This window comes from Pleurodeles waltl, chromosome 2_2 (genome assembly GCF_031143425.1).
Source record: "Pleurodeles waltl isolate 20211129_DDA chromosome 2_2, aPleWal1.hap1.20221129, whole genome shotgun sequence".
Taxonomy (NCBI): domain Eukaryota; kingdom Metazoa; phylum Chordata; class Amphibia; order Caudata; family Salamandridae; genus Pleurodeles; species Pleurodeles waltl.
In genome coordinates this window covers 575245299-575270282 of record NC_090439.1, presented here as the reverse complement: position 1 = coordinate 575270282, position 24984 = coordinate 575245299, and the positions used below count along the sequence as shown (strand labels likewise).

Sequence of the window (24984 nt, the reverse complement as noted above, 5' to 3'; positions counted from 1 at the left end):
AAACAACATATTTGTATTTAACCGATTATTTATTTTTTTAGGTTGATTTGGGCCTCACAGCTTTCCAATCAATATTGACCAAAAGGCTGCCGGCTAACACAAGACCTATTGACTTTGTCAATGGTTACTTGATTATATACTTAATTTTTAACTCCCGCTGCGCAAGGCCACTCCTAGCACCAAACTTGCTGTGACTTTCCAACACCTGCTGCATATGTTGCCTGGATTGACAACTTTTGAAGCATATGACCTGTGGTGCCCAACTTGCCACGGTCACCCAATGTCTCCTTCACGCCGCCGTTGGCTCTGTGCAGCAGGTTTGGGGTGCTCTTCTCCCATCCTGCAATGGGCGCTGCACAGCAGAGGTTGGGCACAGTGCTTAGGCTATGACCAAACCTTACATCCTGCTTTCCAAACCAAGCCAAGCACTCATTTTGGTGCTAGGCTTGGTTTGTTTGTTGGATGGTGGCACTCATTTAATGCTAGGCTTTGTTTGTTGGATGTTTTTTTTTCTTTGCGTGAAACTCATTCGTCAAATGCAATTCAGAAACAAAATACAGCACCTAAAATGGACTCTGGCGAGCTTGTGAGTGGGCTGCAGCTTGTGGGCTGCAGCTTGTGAGCTGTGCACCGTTTGGGATGATTTTTTCCTAGAGGGGTCTTTTATTTTCTACACATCTGGTTACCACTGCCTTGGGATGGCCTACCTTTGGAGTTGACCCCCTGTGACAAGGAGGTTTTTGTTTTTCATAGTGCAAAACTTGCAAGTCAGAGCCGACTTGCGATTTTTAGGATGACAGAAAAAACGTTTCAGCCCCAATCCAACCAGTCACATTTTGTAAAAAAAAATATTCTAGATGTGATTGACGGGATTTACCTGTGTTACACCTTTAAAAGCCGCCCTGGATTAACACCAAACCGAAAAAGAATGGAAAGATCTGCTTTCATTGCAACATTTGTGTAAAGTTATTGAGCCTAGATGTGATCAAACGTTCTTACGGTAACTAAAATGGTACATAGCGTGTTTTGGCAACTCTACCTTCCCCCACCCCCTTGTTTATTTTTTCCTGTGGATGTCTTGTCATAGAACTTGACATGCTGAAATGTAACTGACTGAGTTAGTAGGTTGCAAGGTTGTGTGCAAATCATTCGACTGGGTCAAAAGGTGTAGACAAATCAAGAAATGCCTTTTCAATGTAAACATTGTCTGAACCAATACCTACATAGTGACTTTCTCCACTATGTTATACTGATGTATTTTATAAAAATGAAAGCTTGTGGCTGTTCCGTTTTATCCTGTATAACTGAGAGCCAGATCGGCAGTCTCTTCTAAGGTTGTTCTAATTACTGGGGGCCATACCTATCAGAATTGAACACCTGGATTCAGGCCTGCTTTTGCAAACAGCTGAGAAAGTACACTTACAAACCTTCTGATGCTGGGCAGAGAAAAAAAAAGTTTAAGGAAGCAAGAGTCTGCTCTCAGATATAAGCGCTATTTGCACAGATCTTTCTTTACTTACAAAGTAGAGGGTAGAGCTTTTTGAGTTGTCTCGCAAATTTTGAAATACTCTGACAATGCATCTTAGACACACATCTCCGCTCCTAAAATTAGTAAGCATTTGAAAACCTGAACTTTTCACTGTGACCGTTACATGTTTGAACATCGGACCATGATTTCATGTTTCCCCATTTACAGCCCCTAGAAACATTTGTACATGCGCTCCACATTTTAACACAACATACCCCAATCTTTGATATACTTCTCATGGAAGCTGAGGGATGACAGGGCTCATTATTAAAAGTGCTTCAAACATATTTCAAGTGGCGGCACATTGAAGGAATCCCAATAATTTTACCCCTTTTAGGACTTTGTATAATACATTTCATCTTATTTATCACTTATTTGATGTTCTGCCACTCAACATGGTGGAACGCTTTTCTCTTGTCACAGGCATCCTCAAAAACAAGAGGTTTCAAAATTGCATAGTTCATGTTATAGAACATTGGAAATTTGAATGAAAAGTCTGCAAAATTATGCTTTCAACGCGAAATCTAGTTTTGCAGGGATCACGTTTCACTTTTTTAAAGCAAGGGCAAATTTCACATAAAAGTCTTTGGGTGTTTTGGCAGGAGACTGTTATGAGCAGAAAATATCTCACTGCGAGCCAGGCACAGTAAACCCTTACTGCCTTGGAAGCTTGGAATGATGCTTCATCAGGGTGAGACTGTATTATGGACTCACCTCACATTTATTCTCAAGGTGCAGAAGTAATTTTATCTTTTTTGTCTCTCATAGATTTTGTAGTCCGTGATTCTGCTTGAACAGCAGCCGAGGCAGGTCGAGATAAATGAATCACCTTTTTCTTCTCCCGTTGCTGTGTTCTGCATGGAGCCAAAAGTCCATATTATGTCTAAGCACAATCCAGCAGTGCAAAGTAGGTTTCATGGTATTCACCAGATTTTCCCTTGATCAAAACATGCTGAGTGGCTACTTGGGTCTCTCTTTATTCATTTTCTGGCAATACCCCTCAGACCTTCTTCTCTTAATGATTCTCAGTATGACCAGTAGATTGGTCTTCACTTCTTGCAGTATACCTAATCTAGCTAATGCTGCCTTCTTTCTTTCTCATTGATGTGATATCCGTCAGCATGCTGAGAAAGACATTAGGACAAGGGTAGGAGTTGAAAAAAATTGCTTCCTAGCTGTGGGCTCCTTGCCATTGTCATTGTAATCCCGGTGCTGACTCGACTGTTGGCCAGAAACGCTCACTGATTTACTCCTTTTTTTAAGGAGGACACTGACAGTTGTACATAAGCCCTCATGGCGGGGCACAGGTGTAACACATGACACATGTATGCATGCTACCAGCACGTAAAGCTCTAATTCAACAGCTTTTGAAACAATTTATGTTCCCACCCATATGTGGCAGGATATCTACCCAGTGATTTTTCCATATGGAGATTGTGGAAATTCTACCAACTAGGTGCAGCTGGGTCATCATAAAAGTGACTTCATCCCAATTAATAATGCACGCTGGAATTAGCTTTAGATTTTGGTGGACATCTGCAGGAAGGTTGTAAGTTTGGCATTACTCTTTTTTTTTTTTTTTTTTAGATTTTGCCACACTGTGTGGATCACACAGCAAGGTAAAGTTATTCCCTGACATTATAAATACTGAGTTTAACACAGAATGATTAACTTTCTGTTTTGCCTCTTCTGCATTCTTTCGCCCTGCTCAGTTTCTATTTTTGTGTTCCTAGCAAAACTTGAGATCCTTCTGTATTGCAAGTCACACTTTTTATCTCTGTTACAATAATTGTTACATATACTTTTGAGCCAAAAAGCATACTTGTTGGAGTTTGAAAAAGGTTCCTATATTTTAGATATACACACACTTCTGTGTATATTGCATGTACCCTGCTGAAATCCTACTGAAATAGGAGATCGCTTTTATATTACCTTCACTGACCCTTTAGAGTTATTTCTTTATCAGCATCTGTTAGTTTAACTGTAGCTTAAAACCAATTCACTCCAAGGCAGATTGTTTTACGGTTCTAATCCTGTGTTGGAGTGCAAGAAGTGTAAAAAGAGTTTTAATGTAAAGTTATTTTTGTTTTTATAGGAGCTACCAGAAATGTCTCTCTTGAAATTCAATCAGCCTGAGAACATTGCAGTTCCTGTCAAACCACCATCAGACCAGCTTTCGAATCTCATAAAAACCTGTTTTCACTACCCAGAGTCCTTCAGCCACCCATTTCATCAAAAAAGGTTTGCCAAATAAATTCTGTTTTTTCAAGTTATACCTTTGCATTAAAAGGTTGTTTGGTGCATGTTTCTCTTCTGTTGTGTTCTTTAGGGTAAATTATGTTATGTCTGATGGATACTTTTCACTGCAGATTCCTCATCTTAGAATACTCCTGGAATGTCAGACTGGAACCAGAAAACTTTTCTCCAGCAATGTTACGATGCTAAGTGGTGTGACTCTTTGTGACTCTGTACCACCCCACAACTGATGGAGCAGAGCCAGACACAAACAGCCCCCCTTACACTGACATCAGTTCCTTTCTTTCTGTGCCTTCTGATGCAGTACTTTGGCCGTTAGGTCCTGCAGGACTTTCCTGTTTGAAATTGGTCCACAAACCCACCTCCAGGGAGATATTGCTTGGGTATCTACTCAAAGGTAAGGAATCTATGGTTAAAAGTCTCTATCAGTTGAACATGTTACCTGCCTTTGGTAATAACTTATCTGGTAGAGACTATGGCCCTCATTACGAGTCTGGCAGGCTTCAGACTGCCAGACTCGCGGTTCCACCGGCGTCGGGCCAGCAGTGTGTCCCACCATATTACGAGTGTTGCAGTTTGTAGACGACTCACCCACCCCACCTACATCCAATAGCCCCCCCCATACCCCTTCCCTTACAACATCCTCACCCCCGCTCACCGTAGCAACCCCTACATCCCCCGCACCTCTACTTATCTCCCACCCCCCCACATACATGCACCCACCCAGTCACACTAATACACACACCCTGATACTCACAACACCCTTACTCTTGCGCACACACACTCACACACACACAAAACACCCCCACCCCACATCCATACACACACTCGCACACACACACAACACTCCCCCTTCCCCTTTTGGACAGTCACTTTACCTGATCGCCCAGTTGGTCGTACGGGAGGGAACGGGTCCTGGTCCTTACACCACCGCCAGCGCTCCGCCAACACAACACCGCCATGCCATTTTTCGAATTGAAATACAGCGGGCAGTGTCGACAATGCAACTGCCACTAGACCACCAGTACGACTGCTGGTGGTTTTCCATCTGGTAAATGGCGGAAAGCCACCAGCAGTCGTAATATGGAGGTCTTAGGACCGCCGTACTGGAGGTCTTTTGGCAGCCGCCAGCACGGCGGTTGGCGGTCTTCCCCGCCAAAGTCATAATTAGCACCTATATCTAGCCACAGATTCTTACTGACCCACCCATCTTCCCTGCTCTGAAAAGGGATGTCTAGGGAAAGGTTTGACCCCTTTCAGGGCCCTAGTTGTTCACACCACTGGTCAGTTCACTTCATGGCTCTGCACTTCTGGCTCAGAAAGTAATGAAAAGAAAGTGACATGAGCGAGCCTAGATTGTGCCTTTATAGGTACTGTGATGTCACCTCTGGCATGGACGCAGATAACACATGCGTATCTGACCGATGCCACCTACCAGCACACTGAGGTACTGCTCATGAAAAATCTTCTGGATCCAGTCTGACACCTTGGGAAATTCAAAGGTAAGGAATCTGCTCCTAGATATAGTCTCTACCGGATAAGGATTTACTGAAGGTAAGTAACTTGAACGTCAAGTCCTTATGGATGGGCACTTTGCCCATTCGTTCCTGCAGGACTTTTTGGTAAGAAATTGGTCCCACAGACCCACCTCCGGAGAGGTATTGCTTAGGCTTTAATGCTGGTGAGACTAGTTTGGGGAAGCAAATATGTCCTGAAAGTCAGAATCGTGCATGTTTGGTACCCTCTTTTCCTTCATCATTTTGGACTCATTCTGCAGGTAGATGGAAGGCCCATCTATGTGAGGACTCCCTTGGTGTGCCCAAAGTCAGTGCTGTCTTCAGTGTCAGCTTCCCCAGCTTCGTCATCAACATACCTTCCTTGACATCATCCCAGCCCATGACTGCAAACAAGTTAGCACTGATCCTTCTTTTGGCCACATAGATCTTGATGTTGAATGGGTGCATCTGCAGTTTCATTTCTCACCCCAAGGTGAGATCCCTGGGAGTGATGGAATGAATTGTGGTGGGGGAGCAACTTTCCCATGTCCATCAGATTTTCCAAATGCTGCTTTATCACAGGTGCTTTGGTCCTCCAACAATCAATGCAACCTGATTTTCCCCATGTCCTTTATTTTCTGATAAAATTGGTAGGATTCTAGAAAGAGTGAATTGAAAAGGTACACAATACAGACAGATTGAGGGTCTGTTTGGGCTTTCTTCCACAAGTAGACCACTTCCCAAAAAGGGAAGGTATTTTGTGAAGGAAAAAATAGTATCCTTTCAAAAAACAGGGAAAGTGTATCCCGTGTCTCTAAAGCCAGGGTGTTTTGTCTGTCTAGAATAGCTTGTCAGCTATTTTGAGCACAAGTCCAAGAGCTTGGAGATTGTGTCTATGAGAGAACACAATCCTGGCACTAGTTCATTAAGGCGGAATGGAATTCTTTGCAGGGCCTTGGGTAGTCTGGCTGGAGTTTTCGTCGCTCCAGATGGAATTTGGTGATTTGCTCATCTGGATCATCTGTGACTTACGTGACGTTTCTCTCCTTCCTAAGCGGTCAGGTGGTAGTACTTATGTATTCTATCTTGTATGAGATGGAATTTGCAATGTCACTTTAAGAATGTTTTGACAAATCATATAATTTCAGCAGATGTACTAATAAGGTAAACAAATGTCAATATAGACTATATCATTTGGGTTACGATTGTTATATGACGTAAAAAAAGGCATCTGTCCCAGACGACTGATGTCACGCTGGGGTTTTTGTTGATGTCTGTATCTGAATGAATTGACTCACAGTTCTTGGAAAGACAGGTACAGATGACAACCCCGCGTCAAAGGCAGACATGTTGATGATTCTGCATCATTTGACGAAAAATGGCCGCCTCCATTCTCAAAGATGGCATCATCCATCGCCTAGGATGGATTTGGGGCCAAATGTAAAATTGCTGGACAAGCTAAAAATGGTACATGTCCTATGTACGTTTAAGAACCTAAAACTAAAAGAAAGAAACATAAAAGCAAGTGATAAAAATAATAAAATTGTGGAGGGAAACAGTCATCAAATTTATGACATTCTCGGAACAATGTTTGAGCTATATAGTTACTAAATTATCAATGCATGTGTTTTTGATTGATTTTGTTTATCACAGATATTCATTATACATTTACAGAATAAAATCCCATGCAAGAAAAGATAGCAATTCATCACTTGTTACATGTCCAATAGCACTTGTTCCAACTGAAATTAAAAGGAGTCTCTGTGCTGAAAGGCATGATCCTTACAACAGAAGGTCTGGTATGTTTTCCAGAAGAGTCAAGCTCAGACTTCCGGGATCCTGTCCCTAGGACCCATTAAAAATGACTTAATTGTCCCTCACAGGGAGTGATGGGATAATGGTGGTATGCTATTCCTTAAAGGAGGAGTAGCTATTTTCCAAGTCTTTCAGGTTTTACCTCTTAGGCTACATTGTACCTATTACTTCTCTTTGTTCCTCTGAAAAAAAGGTTTTGTGAGTTTTCTTGTCACCATGTTATTTATGCTATTTTTTCATTCGAAATTGAGTGTTTCTTTAAGAAAAAACAGGCTCAATATGGACAATAAAGTCTTTCTGTAAGCTATTGAAAATCTTTCTTTGATGTTTAGAAATAATTGTCATGTCAAAAGAAAAGCATATTATATGTATTTTTGCATAAGGTACTCTGGGTTCCCTCACATGGGTGAGACAATTTAGTGCAATTCTGAATGGTATTTGTCTTAATCACTTCAAATGCTGGCTTCTGACAGGTAATCACTTTGAAACCCTAACTGCTTAATGAACAGTTCTAATTTTGGTCAGCCTTTTTCTGTACATTGAATGATCTGAGTCTGTTGGGGACGGAGTCAGTCTCATGCAGATTTGATGGGCCTGTCCTTCTGAAAAAGATTGGCTTTACTTACAAAAACTGCCAGAATATGTTGGTCTCCTAGGCTGTGCTGAGCTAGTTTTGAGCATTGAGCCCCAAGCACCCTTCATCCCGGCTCTTTGATCTTGTTATTGAATTTGACTTGTAGAGTCAGTGCGAAAATGATGTTCACCTCCATCTGATAGAGACTTCTAGTTGCATATTCCTTACCTTTGTATTTCCCCAGGCGTCAAACTGGATCTGGAGATTTTTCTTTGAGCAGTACCTCTGCGTTCCGTCAGGTGGAGTCTGTTGACTCCATGGCCGTCGTTGGCATCGTGTTCGTCGTGATGACTTTGTGGTCGTACATAGGCACCACCCCGGCACGCTGACGTCGGTTATTTTCTTTCCGCGCCAGCCTACGCGCAGATCCAGAGAAAGCTACCTCAGTCATTTTTTTAACTACGACAACACTTTTGTCTAATTCTTTTTAGCGAGGTCTTGGATGCGTCGAGGGATGTCCCACAAGACCGGTTTTAAGCCTTGTGACTCCTATCAACGAACGATGTCGGTGACTGATCCGCACCTTGTGTGTCTTTGGTGCATGGAGCACGATCACGACCCGAAGTCGTGCTCCAAGTTTCAGGCCATGAACCCGAAAGCTTTGAGGGAGCAGTCCCTTAAACTCATGGTGGCACGTCATTCGACTCTGCGCCGCTCACGGTCTCATTCTCGGGGAAGGTCTTGAGACCGACCGCGGAGTCACCACCACTCTTCGTCCTCGAACTCATCGGGACATTTAGGTCACAAAAAGAAGTTGTCGAAGAAGGACAAGCATTGTTCGACTTCACCCTTTCGCTCGGACGATGCGGCGCAGGAAGAGCGTCAGTGCTCTAGGCCTCTGTCCTCAGAGCATTCATCTGGGTAGACTCTGCACTTCCCCTACTTCCCGGGAGCTGGAGCCACACCTACACAGCTCAAAGAATTTTATGAGGCAATGCACCTCATTTTCGGGCAGACCGACCCACCTTCAGCGCTCTTGGGCACAGGTGAGTTAGTGGGGGCCCCCTCGGGTTCTTAGTCGTCGGCTTGGGCCACAGCTCCGGAGGGCTCCTCCAGATCCAATTGCGGATCCGTCCCGACACCGGTCATGCCACAATGACCTTCCCTGGCATCGGGTGAGACGTCAGCGCTCCCGATGCCGTTGGGCCCATAATTGACATCGATCCCATCCTCATACCTGACGACCCGGAGCCCGAACGACGTCGTTTGACACTGATTCCGTTCTCTATGGGCTTTCCTGGGCCTAGGGTTGATCCAGACCCTTATGCTTATCGGTATGGATACGGGAAGAGTTTGGAGGGGACGCTGGACCCTTTAGAATACCAGCTTGACCCCCAAATGGACTGGGTGCAGGATTTGGGTGATGCCAGTGGTCTCGGCACCTTCCCTGTCACTGGTATGCTCTCTCCTCCTACCGTGGCTATGGGGGAGGGTGCCTCATATTCCATGGTGGTGGGAAGGGTGGCTGAGGTCTTGGAACTCGAGCTGCCTTTTATGGAGATTAGGCCTAGTATCCTAACCGATGTTCTTCAGCCGTGGTCTTCCTCTTCCAAACCCCTTCTTACCTTTAATGAGGCACTGACAGATGTCCTTTTAGGTACTTGGTCCAGACCCAGCACAGGGGCTCCTGTGAATAGGAAAATTGCCTGCCACCATCGGCCTACGGCGACAGACCCAAAATTCCTCACCCAACACCCCACTCCTGAGAGCATGGTCATCCAGGCTTCCTCTTCATCTGGCGCATTCCCTTCCATACCCCGGATAGGGAATCAAAAATACCGGACAACTTGGGGAAGAAGTTGTTTTCTTCCAGCATGCTAGCGCTACGGTCCGTGAACACTGCATGCCTTTTGGGCCACTGTTCCCATACTGTCTGGGATACGGTCGCAGAAGTGCTGCCTAGAGTTCTGGAGGAGACCCGAGTATCCTTTCCCAGGCCTTAACAGATGGGAGGGATGTAGCGAAGTTCATGATTCTTTGTGGACTGGATACTACCGACTCTGGGCAGATCGGTTGCATCAACAATGGCACTGAGACGCCACACCTGGCTGAGAACATTTGGCTTCTCAGGGGATGTCCAGCAATCCTTGATGGACATGCCCTTTGATGGCAAACGTCTCTTCGGAGACAAGGCGGACTCGGCGCTGGAGTGCTTTAAGGATTCCGGAGCCACAGCCTGGTCCCTTGGCCTCACGCCCGCTCCTAGACCCCCAGCAGTCTGCCTTTTGCTCCCTTTGTGGCTACGGAAGGGGCTCCAAACCACGTCCTTTCCCCTCTGGCCATCGACCCGCGCATGCTGTACGGCCCCTGCGCGGCCACGGACGTGGGATCCCACACCCTCGGGGTTCAGGGAGCCAGCGGGTTGCCCAGTCCACCCCAGCTTCAGCCTCCAAACCTTCCTAGTCAGCGGGTACACCAGAAACTAGTTGGCGGCAGGATACGCCATCACCTGCCCCAGTGGCAATCCATTACCTCGGACAGGTGGGTCCTCCAGATTGTCCGAAGGCTCTACTCCCTCTCTTTCGAGACACCTCTTCCAGCTATGCCACCTTAATACAATCGAATTTCGGAGGATCATCATTCTCCGCGAGGAAGTATAAGCCCTTTTGGCCAAAGGAGCTATAGAGAGTGTTCCGTTGCCAGAAGTAGGTCATGGTTGCTATTCCCCGCTACTTTCTGGTGCTGAAAAAGGACAAGGGTCTTCGTCCTATATTAGATCTTCGGTCCCTTAACCTTTTCCTCTAAAAGGAGAAGTTCAAAATGTTGACATTGGCTCAGGTCCTATCTGCCGTGGATCCCGGAGACTCGATGGTAGTGGTGGACTTGCAGGACGCATACTTCCACATTTCTGTCTTGCCGGACCACAGATGTTACATACAATTTGTGGTAGGTCACAAGCACTTTCAGTTTACTGTGCTCCTTTTTGGCCTTACCAGTGCCCCTTGGGTGTTCACGAAAGAGATGGTAGTGGTGGCAGTTCATCTGCGCAGGTTAGGGGTCCCAGTCTTCCCCTACCTCGACAATTGGCTGTCGTCTTCCACCTCAAAAATTGAACTACGGCGAACCTTTTGCATTCGCTGGGGTTCACTATCAATGTGCCAAAGTCACACACAACTCCTTCTCATACGCTCCCTTTCATCAGAGCTGTTCTGGATACAGTGCCCTGTTCTGGATACAGTGCAGTTTCGGGCATATCCTCCCGAAAAGCAAGTCCAGGATATTTGGGCTATGATACCGATGTTTCAACCTCTGTCCTGGATTTCATTGAGAATGACTCTGAGGCTGCTGGGCCTCATGGCCTCTTGCATCCTGCTAGTTCAAAAGGCCAGATGGCATATGCGGGCTCTGCAGTGGGACCTGACGTTCCAGTGGGCTCAGCATCAGGGGAATCCCTCTACAAGGTTCAGATCTCGGAAGAAACTGCGAGAGACCTGCAGTAGTGGTTAACGAATCCGGATTGGGTCAAGGGCAGATCCCTCTCCTTTATCCAACCAGATCTTACAGACGTGGCAGATGAGTCACTCCTGGGATGGGGCGGCCACATGGGAGAGGCGAAGATCAGGGGCCTCTGGTCTCTGACTGAGACTGGGCTCCATATCAATTATCTGGAGAACAAAGCGATTCGACTAGCATTAAAAGCATTCCTTCCCTCCCTCAAGGGAAAAGCAGTGCAAGTGTTCAAACAACACCACTGCGATGTGGTACTGCAACAAACAAGGCGGAATGGGGTTGTGGACCCTTTTGTCAAGAGGCTCTTAGCCTCTGGACTTGGCTGGAACATCAGGGCATTTCCCTGGTGGTTCAACATCTGGCGGGCTCCTTGCCAGAGCAGACGAACTCAGCCGACAATGCATGGTCGATCACAAATGGCGTCTCCATCCGGAGGTGGCGCAAGGTCTTTTCCTTCGGTGGGGAGAACCTTGGTTAGATTTGTTTGCCTCCGTAGAGAACGCGCAATGTCAGCTGTTTTTTTTGGAAGTTCCAAGGCGGCATTCGCTTGGCAACGCCTTTCGTCACGAGTGGAACTCAGGCCTCCTATGAAGAGGATCTCTCTGTTGTCCCTGCCCAAGGGGTAGATTCATGGAAAAGATAAGGCATAGAAAACACCTCTACTCCAAATATGAGCACCAAGTGCAATCAACGTAAGGATTCTGATGTCAAAGAATGGCATTACAGCCTGCTCACTGTTTAAATCTGGCTCCATTGAGACATCTAATCATGTATTGTCTCATCCCTGGAGGTCAGAATACTCGATATTGAGACATTTGTTGTTGAGAGCATCAAGATATTCTTAAAAGTCAGGGCACTTAAGTCAACCCACCAATCAACATCTAAAGGGGTTTTATCAGGATGATCTATTCATCCTGTGTCTCCACAGAGAAACCCACTTCTGAGAATCATAATTCCTCCAAGATATCAGGTACAGACTCTACTGAAGTGTTTGTCCGTTCCAACAACTCTGAAAGAGTTCATTCTTGTGCTTGTGCCTAAAACATCTTCAGAACAGTCAAAGGATCTAAAAGTAATCCCTGCTTTTCCAAAGAATCCATTAGCCCTGATTGGGGCTTCCCACCTCTACCTTTATCAGCACAGCTGATGAAAAGAGGATGAGCTCCTCAGCATATTCACCTTCAATTAATTCAGAATCATTTTCAGACACAGACTCGACATTGATTTCCCCACCAGGTTCCCTATAGAGAGCCTTGCCTGTGAATTATATTTCCACCTTCCAAGACATATTACAGAGTGTGTGTGTTAAATTGAAAGTCTTGGCGTAGACACCTCAGACATCAGCCTCAGTGACACAGTGCCTACTCAGGAGAATTACTTTTTCTGGCTCCTGATTTGCAGAGATTGCTAATGAAATATTCCTGTCACTAGCAACATGTAAAGTGTCTCTGTAGGAAACTGAGTTACTGGTTGAGGGCGGTGAAACCCTACTCAAGCAGCAACCATCATTCATGTCAGGTTGATACACAAGGAAATCCTAAATTAACCTGTGCTCAGCCTTCTGGTAGCTTAGTACAAAAGCAGTCTGGCTTAACTTAGCAGCAATATGTAAAATATTTATGCAGCACTCAAACAGTAAAAAAGTGAAAACCCAAGAAAAATCCCACCCCAATTTAGAAAAATAGAGTAAATTATTTGACAGCAAAACAACAACAAAATCCATTTAGTTGAGCTGGAAATATGCAATTATAAAAGTCAAGCGCTGAGAAGCGAAAAGCAGTAACCGCGGTTATCTGGTTGTAGGACACTGGGTCCAAGTCACAAGTACAGCCCGACGTAGTGGAGCTGCGGGCTAAATACAGGACTGAGTTCAGTCTTCTGAAGAAGTGCCTTGTTGGCCTGTCCATCAAGATGCAGAGTCCTTTCCTCGAGCTGCGCGGGCCGGCATAAAGGAACTGTCAGTGAGCTTCAGCATCAAGATGCATTGTGCAGTGGCAGAGTCAATGACCTTTGATGAAGAGCTGCAATGTGATGTCCTGTGTCATCATCAAGGAAGCCGGTGGGGCTTACAGAGACTTGTGCTGAGATGCTTTGGCTCAGGGGAGAGGTGTAGCCCTGGGCCGGTGTCAGCGTCCTGCTACATCGGCATTGAAAAACCTACCAGGGCTTGCAAAGACTTGCACTGAAATGCGTCGAGGACGAGCTGCTCCCATTGCGTGGAGTTGTCAATGCTAAAGAAGCCTGTTATGTTCCTGTGGCTTGAACAGGGTGGCAGCCGATGAACCCTTGGAAATTCCTTGGAATCCTGGGTCCAAACAGGCTTACAGCAGTAGAAGGGCCCTGGTGGAGCAACAGCAGCCCTTGGGCAGCAAAGCAGTCCTTTTCTAGCCTGCATGTCAGCAGAGCAGACTTCACATCTGGGCAGTCCTTCTTCCTGGCAAAGTCTACAGGTCCAGAAGTGATCTGGAAAAATGGTCTAAAAGTCCACTAATTATACCTGGTGCCCAATTTGACATGGGGTTTCTAGAGCACCTCCCCCTACAGAACTGTCTGGAATTGCATGTGTCCCTGCCCTAGCCTCAGCTTTTCTAGGGGAACAAAAGACTAGAGTGAAACCCTTTTTGAGTGTGCTGAGGCAGAGCCTTTGTGATATGCAAATGTGGCAGGTGAAAGCTCCTCACCCTTATCCTGACAGAGATGGCCCATCCTGCAAATACCTATTGTCCTTTGTCTGAGTGTCTGGGAGTAATACAGTAAGAGCATTTGTCAGCTGCTTCTAGCCATTACCCACGATAGAGACTGCAGGCACCAAATAGCTGATTCAAGAAAATGCCAACTTTTTAAATGTGGCACTTTCAGAACTGTGACTTAAAATCCAACCTTACCATTAAAGAGGGTTTTAAATTAAAATTCTGTAGAGACCAAACCCGACTTTCCTGCCTGCTCCCAATTAAAAGTAATCAGTTATGAAATGTAATAAGATAACCCAGTGTTATCCTATGTGAGAGACATTCCTTGTAGCAGTGAAAAACGAATGCAAGAGGCTTTTACCACCAGAACATGTAAAAGTTAAAACTGCAAATGCTTTTTTTTTTAAATACACAAGACACCTGGCCCTTTGGGCTGTTTAGGGCCTACCCTAGGGGTGAGTTAAATGTATTAACCCCTTAGCTGCTGGGCCTTCCACCTGCCAGTGCTGAGCCCTTTTTTAGCGTTTTGGGGTAGTTCGCACTTAGGCCTTCATAACTTTTTGTCCACATAAGCTTCCATGCCACATATGCGTCCTTCTTTTCCAACATCCTAGGGATTCTAAAGGTCCCCAGCGTTTGTGGGTTCCCCTGGATGAGACCAAGAAATTAGCCAAAATACAGCTAAAAGTTTGTTATTTTTTGGCGAAAAATAGTAACAAAGGGCAACAGAAGAAAGCATGGGTTTGCAGTGCTAATATCACCACCTTCCCATCTTTCAGGACCAGGCAGACTTGAATTAGAAAACCACATTTTTCAACACAATTTTGGCATTTTACTGGGACATATCCCTTGTTTACTATTTTTTTGTGCTTGCAGCCTCCTTCCAGTTAGTCACAAAAATGGGTGCACAACCAATGCTGGATCCCGGACAGCTAAACATTTCTGAAAAGTAGACAAAATTCTTAATTTAATAAGGGTTCATTTGTGTAGATCCTGCAAGGTTTTCCTACAAAAAGCTGAATTAAAAAAATACTGAAATTGATGTGACAAACAAGCCATTTCTGTCCCCGTTTTCTTCTATAACTTGTTCCATCTATGGCAGATTTTTTAAAGCAATATACCGTTACGTCTGCTGGATTCCTCTGGTTGTGGGGATATATAGGGCTTGTAGGTTCATCAAGAACCCTAGGTACCCAGAGCCAATAAATGAGCTGCACCTTGCAGTGGGTTTTCATTGTATACCGGGTATACAGCAGTTCATTTGGTGAAATATAAAGAGTGAAAAATAGGTATTAAGGAAACCTTTGTATTTCCAAAATGGGCACAAGATAAGGTGCTGAAAAGCAGTGGTTATTTGTACATCTCTGAATTTCGGGGTCCCCATACTAGCATGTGAATTACAGGGCATTTCTCAAATAGACTTCTCTTTACACGCTCTTATATTTGGAAGGAAAAAAATGTAGAGAAAGACAAAGGGCAATACCACTTGTTCTTCTATTCTGTGTTCCCCCAAGTCTCGCAATAAAAATGGTACCTCACTTGTGTGGGTAGGCCTAGTGCCCTCGACAGGAAACGCAACATTGACACATCACAGTTTTACATTGAAACCTACAGTGTTTTTTGTAAAGGTCCTAGCTGGGGATTTTGGCCTCTAGCTCAGCCGGCACCTATGGAAACCTACCAAACCTGTGCATTTTTTAAAACTAGACACCTAAGGGAATCCAGGATGGGGGGACCTGTGGGGCTCTCACCAGGTTGCGTTACCCAAATCCTTTGCAAACCTCAAAATTTGGCAAAAAAACACTTTCCCTCAGATTTCAGTGATAGAAAGCTCTGAAATCTGAGAGGAGCCACAAAATATCTTCCACCAGCATTCCCCCACGTCTCCTAATAAAAATGGTACCTCACTTGTGTGGGTAAGCCTAGTGTGCCCGTGTCAGGAATGGATCACCCAACGGTCGATGTTAGTCCTTACATGAGGGCAGCTGTTGGACCTGGGGTGATCCATTCCTAATGCAGGCACTAGGTACAGGCACTCTAGTGGGGTAGCGTTTTTAGCAGGACAGATGGGGGAAACACTGGTTGGTAGGAATTTTGTGGATCCCAGCATATTCCTGTAGTTTGTGTGACAGGAATGCAAAAGAAAATTGAGTTTTTATTCCACATTTCACCTTTGCAGGGTATTCTTGGTAAGAAAACTTTGGGGAGTCTACACAAGCCACACCTCTGTGGACTCCCCCGGGTGCCTAGTTTCCAGAAATGTCTGGGTTTGGTAGGTTTCCCTATATTGCTGCACTCCGCCACAATACGATTTGTACTGTGGAATTTGTGGCTGAACTAAATTGGGGAGCTCCCAAGAGAGCACTCTCTCTGTGCTTGCCGCCGCATGCACCTGCTCTCTGGGTTGGGCTAACCCGCTATTGTCCCACTGCACAGACTGTGCTTACGAAGGTGATGATTCGGGAGCGCCGCCGGAGGTTAGGTTCAACAACGTAGACCGGAAGCTTCATTTATAGAAACACATCCTGTCCTTTGGGTATGCTTTGCGAAGGAGCCACATTTCAAAATTGGGGATGGGCGACCAACATTGTTGACATTTGACCAGACATACAGTTATCTTAAGTAAGTGACTGTGACTTAGTGCATTAACTAGGATAATCGTTTTATAAATTTTTTGGTAAATAGGCGAAGTCATATTTGGTCCTGATGAAGCGTTGATGGATCCATTTGGACCACTAGACGCAAAATATGTTGACCCTAGTTTAGATGTTCTTTGATTACTTTGGACCTCTCATTTGTTACTTTGTGAAAGTGAGTGAGCAGGACTACTCAATTTTCACTTTCATTTTGTTTTTACTTTGGCCTACACCTTACACTAGCCAATTAAATTTGTGTTATTGTAGGTGCTGAGTCAATTTTAGTTTTTTCTCTCTCCTGTTAGTGTCTGCCGATGGGCAGTGTCCTCCATATAGTTCATTACGACAGCCACTTAAAAGAACTCCGGCAAGGAGCCCCCTTTCGGGGAGCCCGTCAGTCATTGCAGTGCCAGTCGAACGAGGACCAACCCCGATGATGAAGCATGACACCCACTTGGGTGCGTGAGGGCTCTTGCTCCTGAGACCTAGGTCTCTCTGCTCCTCTGATTTGGAACAGTGTACTATTTGGCTTCTGTGCTTATGAAGGGACAGCAGAACTGTCCTCATCACCTCCCTCAGAATCACTGGAAGAGGAGTTGTCAGATGGGACTCCTCCGACTGAAAAATTACTCCCGGAGTCTGCGCCATTGTCCTATCCCTCAGATGCTGTCTCAGTATCTGCTGTCTCAGTCTCTGATCCTATGTCAGAGCTGTCCTCTATAACCCAAATTAGGGCTTGAGCAGCAGTCATCCAACGAGACACCATCTATGCTACAGGCTAAACTGTTGTTCTAAAACACCAGCCTACGTAGACAGTTACAAAATTGCTTGTGTGTGTGTGTGTGTGTGTGTGTGTGTGTGTGTGTGTGTGTGTGTGTGATGTGTGCAACATTAAAGGTCACCTTACCTTTGCTTCTTCCTTCAACCAGCACCTTCTCTCAAGACACTAAAAAAAAAAAAAGAAATACACTATTACTTCACCTTGTTCCATACCAATCGTCACAGTCTTTAGGGCCTCTGGGGCCCAGTCTGACTATCATTATTGGTGCTCCCACTCCCATGACCTCCTCGGATTCCCTGTTTACCACCCAGCAAAAGTGCCCTTCATCTCCCCATAGCCCCCCCCCTTGCACATACATTTAATTTATATTATAGCACAGGTAATGGCTGGCCTTACTAATCCACTCAGTTATTCACATAAAATACAGATTTGATCTTTGCAGTAGGCATATAAACCTTCTGCGCTAGGTTATGACATCAAAACCGCCACTAGACAAAAGTCTGGTCATTTTCTAGCAGAAACATAATCACAAGAGTTAGCTTGACTTTTTAATTGCTGCCTAAGTGCTAACGTTGAAACTCGTCGGTTGGAGTATGTGCATTGCTTTGAAGACGCAAGCTGCAGAAGAACTGGTGACAAAAAAAAATATATATTTATGTATGTATGTATATATATATATATATATATATATATATATATATATATACACACACACACACATATATGTTCTATGGCATGTGTAGCTGCAGATACACATGCTATGCATAGCTTCCACCACCTAGTGTTGGGCTTGGAGTGTTAAAAGTTGTTTTTCTTCGAAAAAAGTCTTTTTAGAGTCACAGGATCGAGTGACTTCTCCTCTCGGGCATAGTGTGCATGGGCATCGACTCCTTTGTTAGATTGTTTTCTTTCCGCTGTCGGGTTCGGACGTGTTTTCTCTTGCTCTGAGATTTTTGATTCGGAAACTCTATCTAACTTTCTTTGACCATCGGTAGTGTTTTGATTGTGTTTCCCTCTATAGTCGAGCCGATAGTACAGTCGAAAACCAAATTATGCCCTTTTGGGCGCGAGCGGCCAGCTCGGGCCTGTTCATGCCTACCACGCCGAAGCCTGATGGATCGGACTCCATTCCGATTCTGTCCTCGATGCCACACCAAATTTCCGTACACAGACCAATATGTGGTATGTAATCTGTGTGTCTCTCCCGACCACCGAGAAGAGGACTGCGAAGCCTGTCGGTCATTCCGGTTGCGTGACCGGAGAGCCAGAAGGTTGGAAATGGCGTCAAAGACTACAGAATACATCGACGCCGTTGGGGAAGAGCAGGCCCAGACGGCAATTTCCCTTCAGGACACCGACTCCGAAAAAGACTTGGAGGACGATAGCCAACTCATCACTGCGGGTCAGCATGTGAGTACGACTGCTCCTATGCCCACTCTTTAAAAAAAAAAACATCAAAGGCCTTGGGTGCACCACTGCCAGAGAGCCATGGTTCGACCCGAAAGAAAATACACGGCGACTGACCTTCGGGCTCTGCGCCGAAAAAGGCCACAACAACTTCGATTCCGGAGTCAAGCAAATCCACCAAAAGCTCAACATCCGAACTGAGCCGGCGTCCACACTCTTCGGAGTCGAAAATTCAACGTCCTGCCTCTGAGCCAAAACAACATGCTGTATTTTCGGGCCCGAAAAAATTGCAAACTTCAGAGCCGAAAAAGTATTTTTGCACAGATGAACAAGGACTTTTGAGCCGATTAAAGAAGAGCTCCAAACCATATGATGAACAGATTTCAAAATCACCAAAACCATCAGAATACATTTCTGGCGACACTGATATTCAACCTATTCTGGAAATCATGGATGAATCATGACAGTCAAAGATCCATATCCATAAGGAGACTGGGAGGATCACTGCTACACCTCCTCTACAAACAAAAAGAAAGTTGGATTTGCAGGAACATTTCGATACTGCTCCACCGCCAGCAAAGATTTTTAAAAGGAAGGAGAAGCCATTACCCTTGCATACTTCTCCCCCACATTCACCACAACTTTCTTTTACACCACCACCCGTTAGCCCACCACCCGTTAGCCCACCACCATTGCCTTCACCAGCTCACTCACACACTTATTCCCATGGTGATACAATTGATCCTTGGGATCTGTATGATCCATATCCCATGCCACCTAATGACCCAGACCTATATCCTTCAAAACCTTAGCCACCAGAGAATACAACTGCATATACACAGGTCATCTCTAGGGCAGCTGCGTACCATGGGGTACTCATGAATAGTGAGCCTTTAGAAGAGGATTTCCTTTTTAATACGCTATCTTCCACGCACTCATGTTACCAGTTCCTACCAATGCTACCTGGCATGATCAAGCATGCAGACAAAATATTTAAGGAACCTGTTAAAGCTTGGGTTTTAACACCACGCATAGATAAGAAATACAAGCCTGCACCTACAGGTCCTGCTTACATTACACATCAGGTACCTCCAGACTCCGTGGTTGTCAGTGCTGCCAGAAAAAGGGGCAATAGTCAGTCATCAGGGGATGACCCTCCCCCTGACAAGGAAAGCAGGAAGTTTGATGCAGCTGGCAAGAGGTTAGCTATACAGGCAGCTAACCAGTGGCGCATTGCCAATTCTCAAGCCTTTCTAGCAAGGTATGATAGAGCACACGGGGACGAGATGCAGGAACTATTGCAACACCTGCCAAAAGAACATCAGACTAGGGCTCAACATATTGTTTAAGAAGGTCAGGCAATAAGTAATAACCAAATAAGGTCTGCTCTTGATGCTGCAGATACAGCAGCTAGAAGTGTAAATATTGCTGTAACCATATGCAGACATGCATGGTTATGTTCTTCTGGATTCAAACCAGAAATACAGCAGGCAGTACTAAATATGCCTTTCGACAAGAAACACCTGTTTGGCCCTGAGGTTAACACCACAATATTGAAACTCAGGAAAGGTTCAGACACTGCTAAAGCAATGGGAGCCCTACACACAACACCTTACAGAGGCTCCTTCCGTAAGCAGCAATTTAGAGGAGGATTCAAGCCTCCATTTACAGAGGCTTCTACCTCCCAACCTAAACAAGGTCAACAACAACAGTACCAGAGAGGGGGATTTAGAGGCTCTAATTGAGGCCAACACTTCAGAGCCAGAGGCAGATTCCAGGCCTCAAAACATGTCACTACCCCATCAAAATGGTGACTTCATAAGCATGCCACAACCCCACACATCTCCTGTGGGGGGGGGGGGCAGACTGCAGCGATTCCACTCCCAATGGCAAAATATCACCACAGACCAATGGGTACTTTCAATTATCCGCAATGGTTATTGCCTAGAATTGATTTCTACCCCTCCAAATATTCCTCCTCATTATCACAGGCTGTCCCCAGAACACAACGTTCTGTTACAAGAAGTACAATTGCTACTACTAAAAGAGGCAATAGAATTAGTTCCAAAATCTCAACACGGAACAGGGGTATACTAACTATGCTTCCTCATTCCAAAAAAGGATGGCACTCTCAGACCCATTCTAGATCTCCCACCACTAAATCTATATATCCTGTCAGAACACTTTCACATGGTAACCATGCAGGACGTCATTCCACTACTACAAAGATTACATGACTGCATTAGATCTCAAAGATGCATATTTTCATATTTCAATCCAGCTCACAGTAAATACCTAAGGTTTGTGATAGCAGGAAAACACTTCCAATTTAAAGTTCTGCCATTCAGCATAACAACAGCTCCAAGAGTATTCACAAAATGTCTAGTGGTAGTAGCAGCTTACCTAAGAAGGCTACACATACATGTCTTTCCTTATCTAGACGATTGGCTAATAAAGTCAAGCAATATTATACAATGTCAACAATACACGATAGAAACCCTACATACGTTAGGGTTCACCCTCCTCAATTACCAAAAATCTAATTTTCAGCCAGTACAGGTTCAACCTTACCTAGGTGCTATTCTCAATACACAAAAAGCCTTAGCCTATCCAAATACACAAAGGATACAAGCTTTCCAAAATCTCATACACAAATGCAGCCAAATCAACAATATACGGTAAGATTTATCATGAAACTATTGGGAATGATGGCATCCTGCATAGCAATAGTACTGCATGCAAGACTAAACATGAGAACACTACACCAGTGCCTCTCACAACAGTGGTCTCAAGCACAGGGTCAATTGCAAAATCTAGTGTTTGGCCTCCAAACGCACAAGCCCCTTCAATGGTGGAATCTCAGCAATTTAATGAAGGGGCTGTCATTTCAGGACCCTGTGCCTCAGACCACAATAACAACAGATGCATCAATGATAGGTTGGGGAGCTCATCTCAACAACCTTACCATACAAGGGCAATGGGGTCCAAAACGCATAAACCATTTAGAATTATTAGCTGTGTTCCTTGCACTAAAAGCGTTTCAACCACTTCTCAAACACAAGACTGTCTTGATAAAAACAGACAATATATCAACCAGGTATTATCTAAAGAAACAAGGCAGGACACATTCATCTCAACTGTCCCTTCTAACCCAAACAATGTGGAAATGGGCAATTTACAATCATATTCACTTACTAGCAGAATACATTCCAGGAATACACAATCAGCTAGCGGATCTCCTAAGCAGAACACACCAACAGATACATGAATGGGAGATTCAGTCTCAGGTACTTCAAAAGTATTTTCAAAAGTGGTGGACACCAGAAATAGACCTATTTGCAACAAGCGAAAATGCAAAATGCCAAAACTTTGCATCAAGACACCCACACCCCCTGTCCAAGGGCAATGCTCTATGGATCAACTGGTCATGGATATTTGCTTACGCTTCCCCCCCCCCCCCCCTCTCCCAATACTTCCATTTCTGGTCAACAAACCGTGTCAAACCTCTCTACCCATGATACTCATAGCCCCCTACGTGAACACGACAACATTGGTACACAACACTCCTATACCTGTCATTAGTACCTCACTGCAGTCTTCCAAACAGACCGGATTTGTTAACACAAAACAAAGGACAAATCAGATATCCCATTCCCACTGCTCTCAACTTAGCGATTTGGCTCCTGAAGTCATAGAATTTGGATACTTGCAACTTCTATTAGAATGTATGGAAGTTCTCAAACAAGCATGCAAGGCTACAATTAGACAATGCTATGCTAACAAGTGGAAATGATTTGTTTATTACTGTAATTCTAAAAATACTGACCGACTTACAGCATCAATACAGGATATTGCATGTTACCTACTTCACTTACAACAGTCAAATGTAGCTTTCTCATCTATTAAAATTCATTTTACTGCCATATCAGCATACTTGCAAACTATACAACATACCTCTCTCTTTAGGGTTCCAGTTATTAAAGCCTTCACGGAAGGACTAAAACATATTATTCCACTGAGAACATCACCAGTTCCTGCTTGGAATCTGAATATTGTACTCACAAGACTAATGGGCCCACCCTTTGAACGCATGCATTTGTGTGAGATTCAATTTCTAACTTGGAAAGCTGCTTACTTGGTAGCAATTACTTCATTAAAAAGAGTTAGTGAAATATAGGCATTCACTCTCGAGGAACCTTTTTTCCAAGAACAGAAGCATAAAGTTGAAAACTAGAACTAATCCAACATTTTTGCCAAAGGTTGTATCACCTTTTCACATAACCCAAATAGTGGAATTGCCGGTGGTTAGAACTAAAGAGTTTAGAAAAACTAAACAGCTTTTCATTGCCTTTCAACAACCACATAAAGATAATCCTATCGCTAAACAAGGATTAGCTAGATGGATTGTGAAAAGTATTCAGACATGTTGCATTTAGTCTAAGCATAGCATGTGTATCTGCAGCTACACATGCCATCGAACAGAAAATGTCACTTACCTAGTGTAGATCTGTTTGTGGCATGTAGTACTGCAGATTCACATGCACCCTGCCTCCTCCCCGGAAGCCTGTAGTCATTGCAGTTTCTTATTTGTACATATGTATATGCATTTACATTTGCATGGACATCTATTTTACTTATTACTTTTATAGCACATTTACACTCTTTCACTCTATCACTCCTTCCTACACCCTTTTGCGGTAAAACAATCAAACAAAGGAGTCAATGCATGTGAATCTGCAGCACTACATGCCATGAACAGATGTACACTAGGTAAGTGACATTATTATTTATATATATATATATATATATATATATGTATATATATATATATATATGTATTATATTGCATATGAATGTTATGTATATATTTTCTACCCACCATCCACTATTTGCGCTAATTCTATAAGATATACAAATACAGTAACTGCTTGCTATTCTGATTCAAGCATGTGAATCTATTAAATATCCAATACTAGAGCAGAAAATAAGTTACTTACCTGTAACTGCAGTTCTCCAGTATTGGTATCTTTCATAGATTCACATGCGACCCACTGTCTTCCCAGAGAGGCTCCCCTTATAGCTCGAGATTATCTCTTTCCGCTTGTGCTTGAAAATCTAAGGGACTCAGCCTCTGTTGGGAGTCTTCTAGAAGGTGCTGCCGCTTGATTGGTTATAGTTGAAGTTTGGTCCTTTTTTGAAAAAGGACATGGATAGGCTATTAAACTGACCTTTTCATTCCCATTATAGCCTATGATAGTGATATATATACTGCTTTGGTAAGTTACCAGGGACTCCCATCTCAACGACGGGGAATGACTCAAGCATGTGAATCTATGAAAGAGATACCATTAATGGAGAACTGCAGTTACAGGTAAGTAACTTATTTTCTTCAGTGCATAACACACACATACACCTTCACCCCACTCTTTCTCACCAGTGAGGGATTCCACTTTTTTTTGTGCCTAAAGACAAACCATAAGTGTTCCAAAGAAAACCTAAAATGTGGTCCCATAACACTACAGTATTTCCATGTTTATTGCCAAGGTATATCTTACATCCCCACCAAGTATGCCCATGTCGCAAACCAGCAGGCAACAGTACGCACCCCCTCCTGGGTCATTTGCCTGAAGCTACAACACTTTTATAGAGCGAGGCTGCTGTGTCCTTCTCGCCTTTTCCACAGTCGTTGAGAACAGTGCCAGCTCACTGGTACCGCTCCTCCAGCTCCCTACTGGATGCTGCTATGTCTGGGGTCCCGCTTCCTTGGACTCAGATGCTGTTACTGGTTCGTACTTCCCTGGATGTTTTTCTCCTCCGCCTTCGTTGAGGCTGCCATTTCCTCCTGCCTGCCGGACTCTCTCCTCCTTGCATCTGTCTCCATGTCGCTCTTAAGCCGATCACCCCACAGGTTCATTGATGTGCTCATCCTGCACTTGTTCTTGCGGCCTATCAATATGCCGCTGATGATTAGGGGGTTAGGGGGGATCTAACACGACTAGAACGCTAGTCGAGGTACTTGTATTGCGGCTGGGGTCCATGCTACAGTACATCCTTTCCAAGAATGGCCAGTCTGGCCATGAAGAGACAGCCTTCAGGGCAGGTAATACGCATTGCCTTGCGATTTCCAAAAGTGATGTTGAGCCTGAAATTAAAAGGGTTGAAGAGCTAAAAACCATTGTAACACCCTGTTAGTGTCTTTGTGTGTAGACTGCCAGACCAGGGGTGCATGGTCAGTAAGTAGGAGGAAGCTGGTTGAGGTACTTGTCCCTGCTACACTGCCATTCTGTGGGT

At 44.5% G+C, this 24984-nt stretch overlaps 1 protein-coding gene across 3 annotated transcripts in view; it reads left to right on the top strand.

The window, feature by feature from the left end:
* Nucleotides 1-24984, top strand: part of TRAPPC8 (trafficking protein particle complex subunit 8) — a 1010076-nt gene that overhangs the window by 941819 nt on the left and 43273 nt on the right. For all 3 annotated transcript variants that reach the window (XM_069220084.1, XM_069220082.1, XM_069220083.1), the window contains one exon: nt 3624-3769. In XM_069220084.1, the coding sequence (XP_069076185.1) occupies nt 3624-3769 (146 nt within the window). The remainder of the gene's footprint in view (nt 1-3623; nt 3770-24984) is intronic.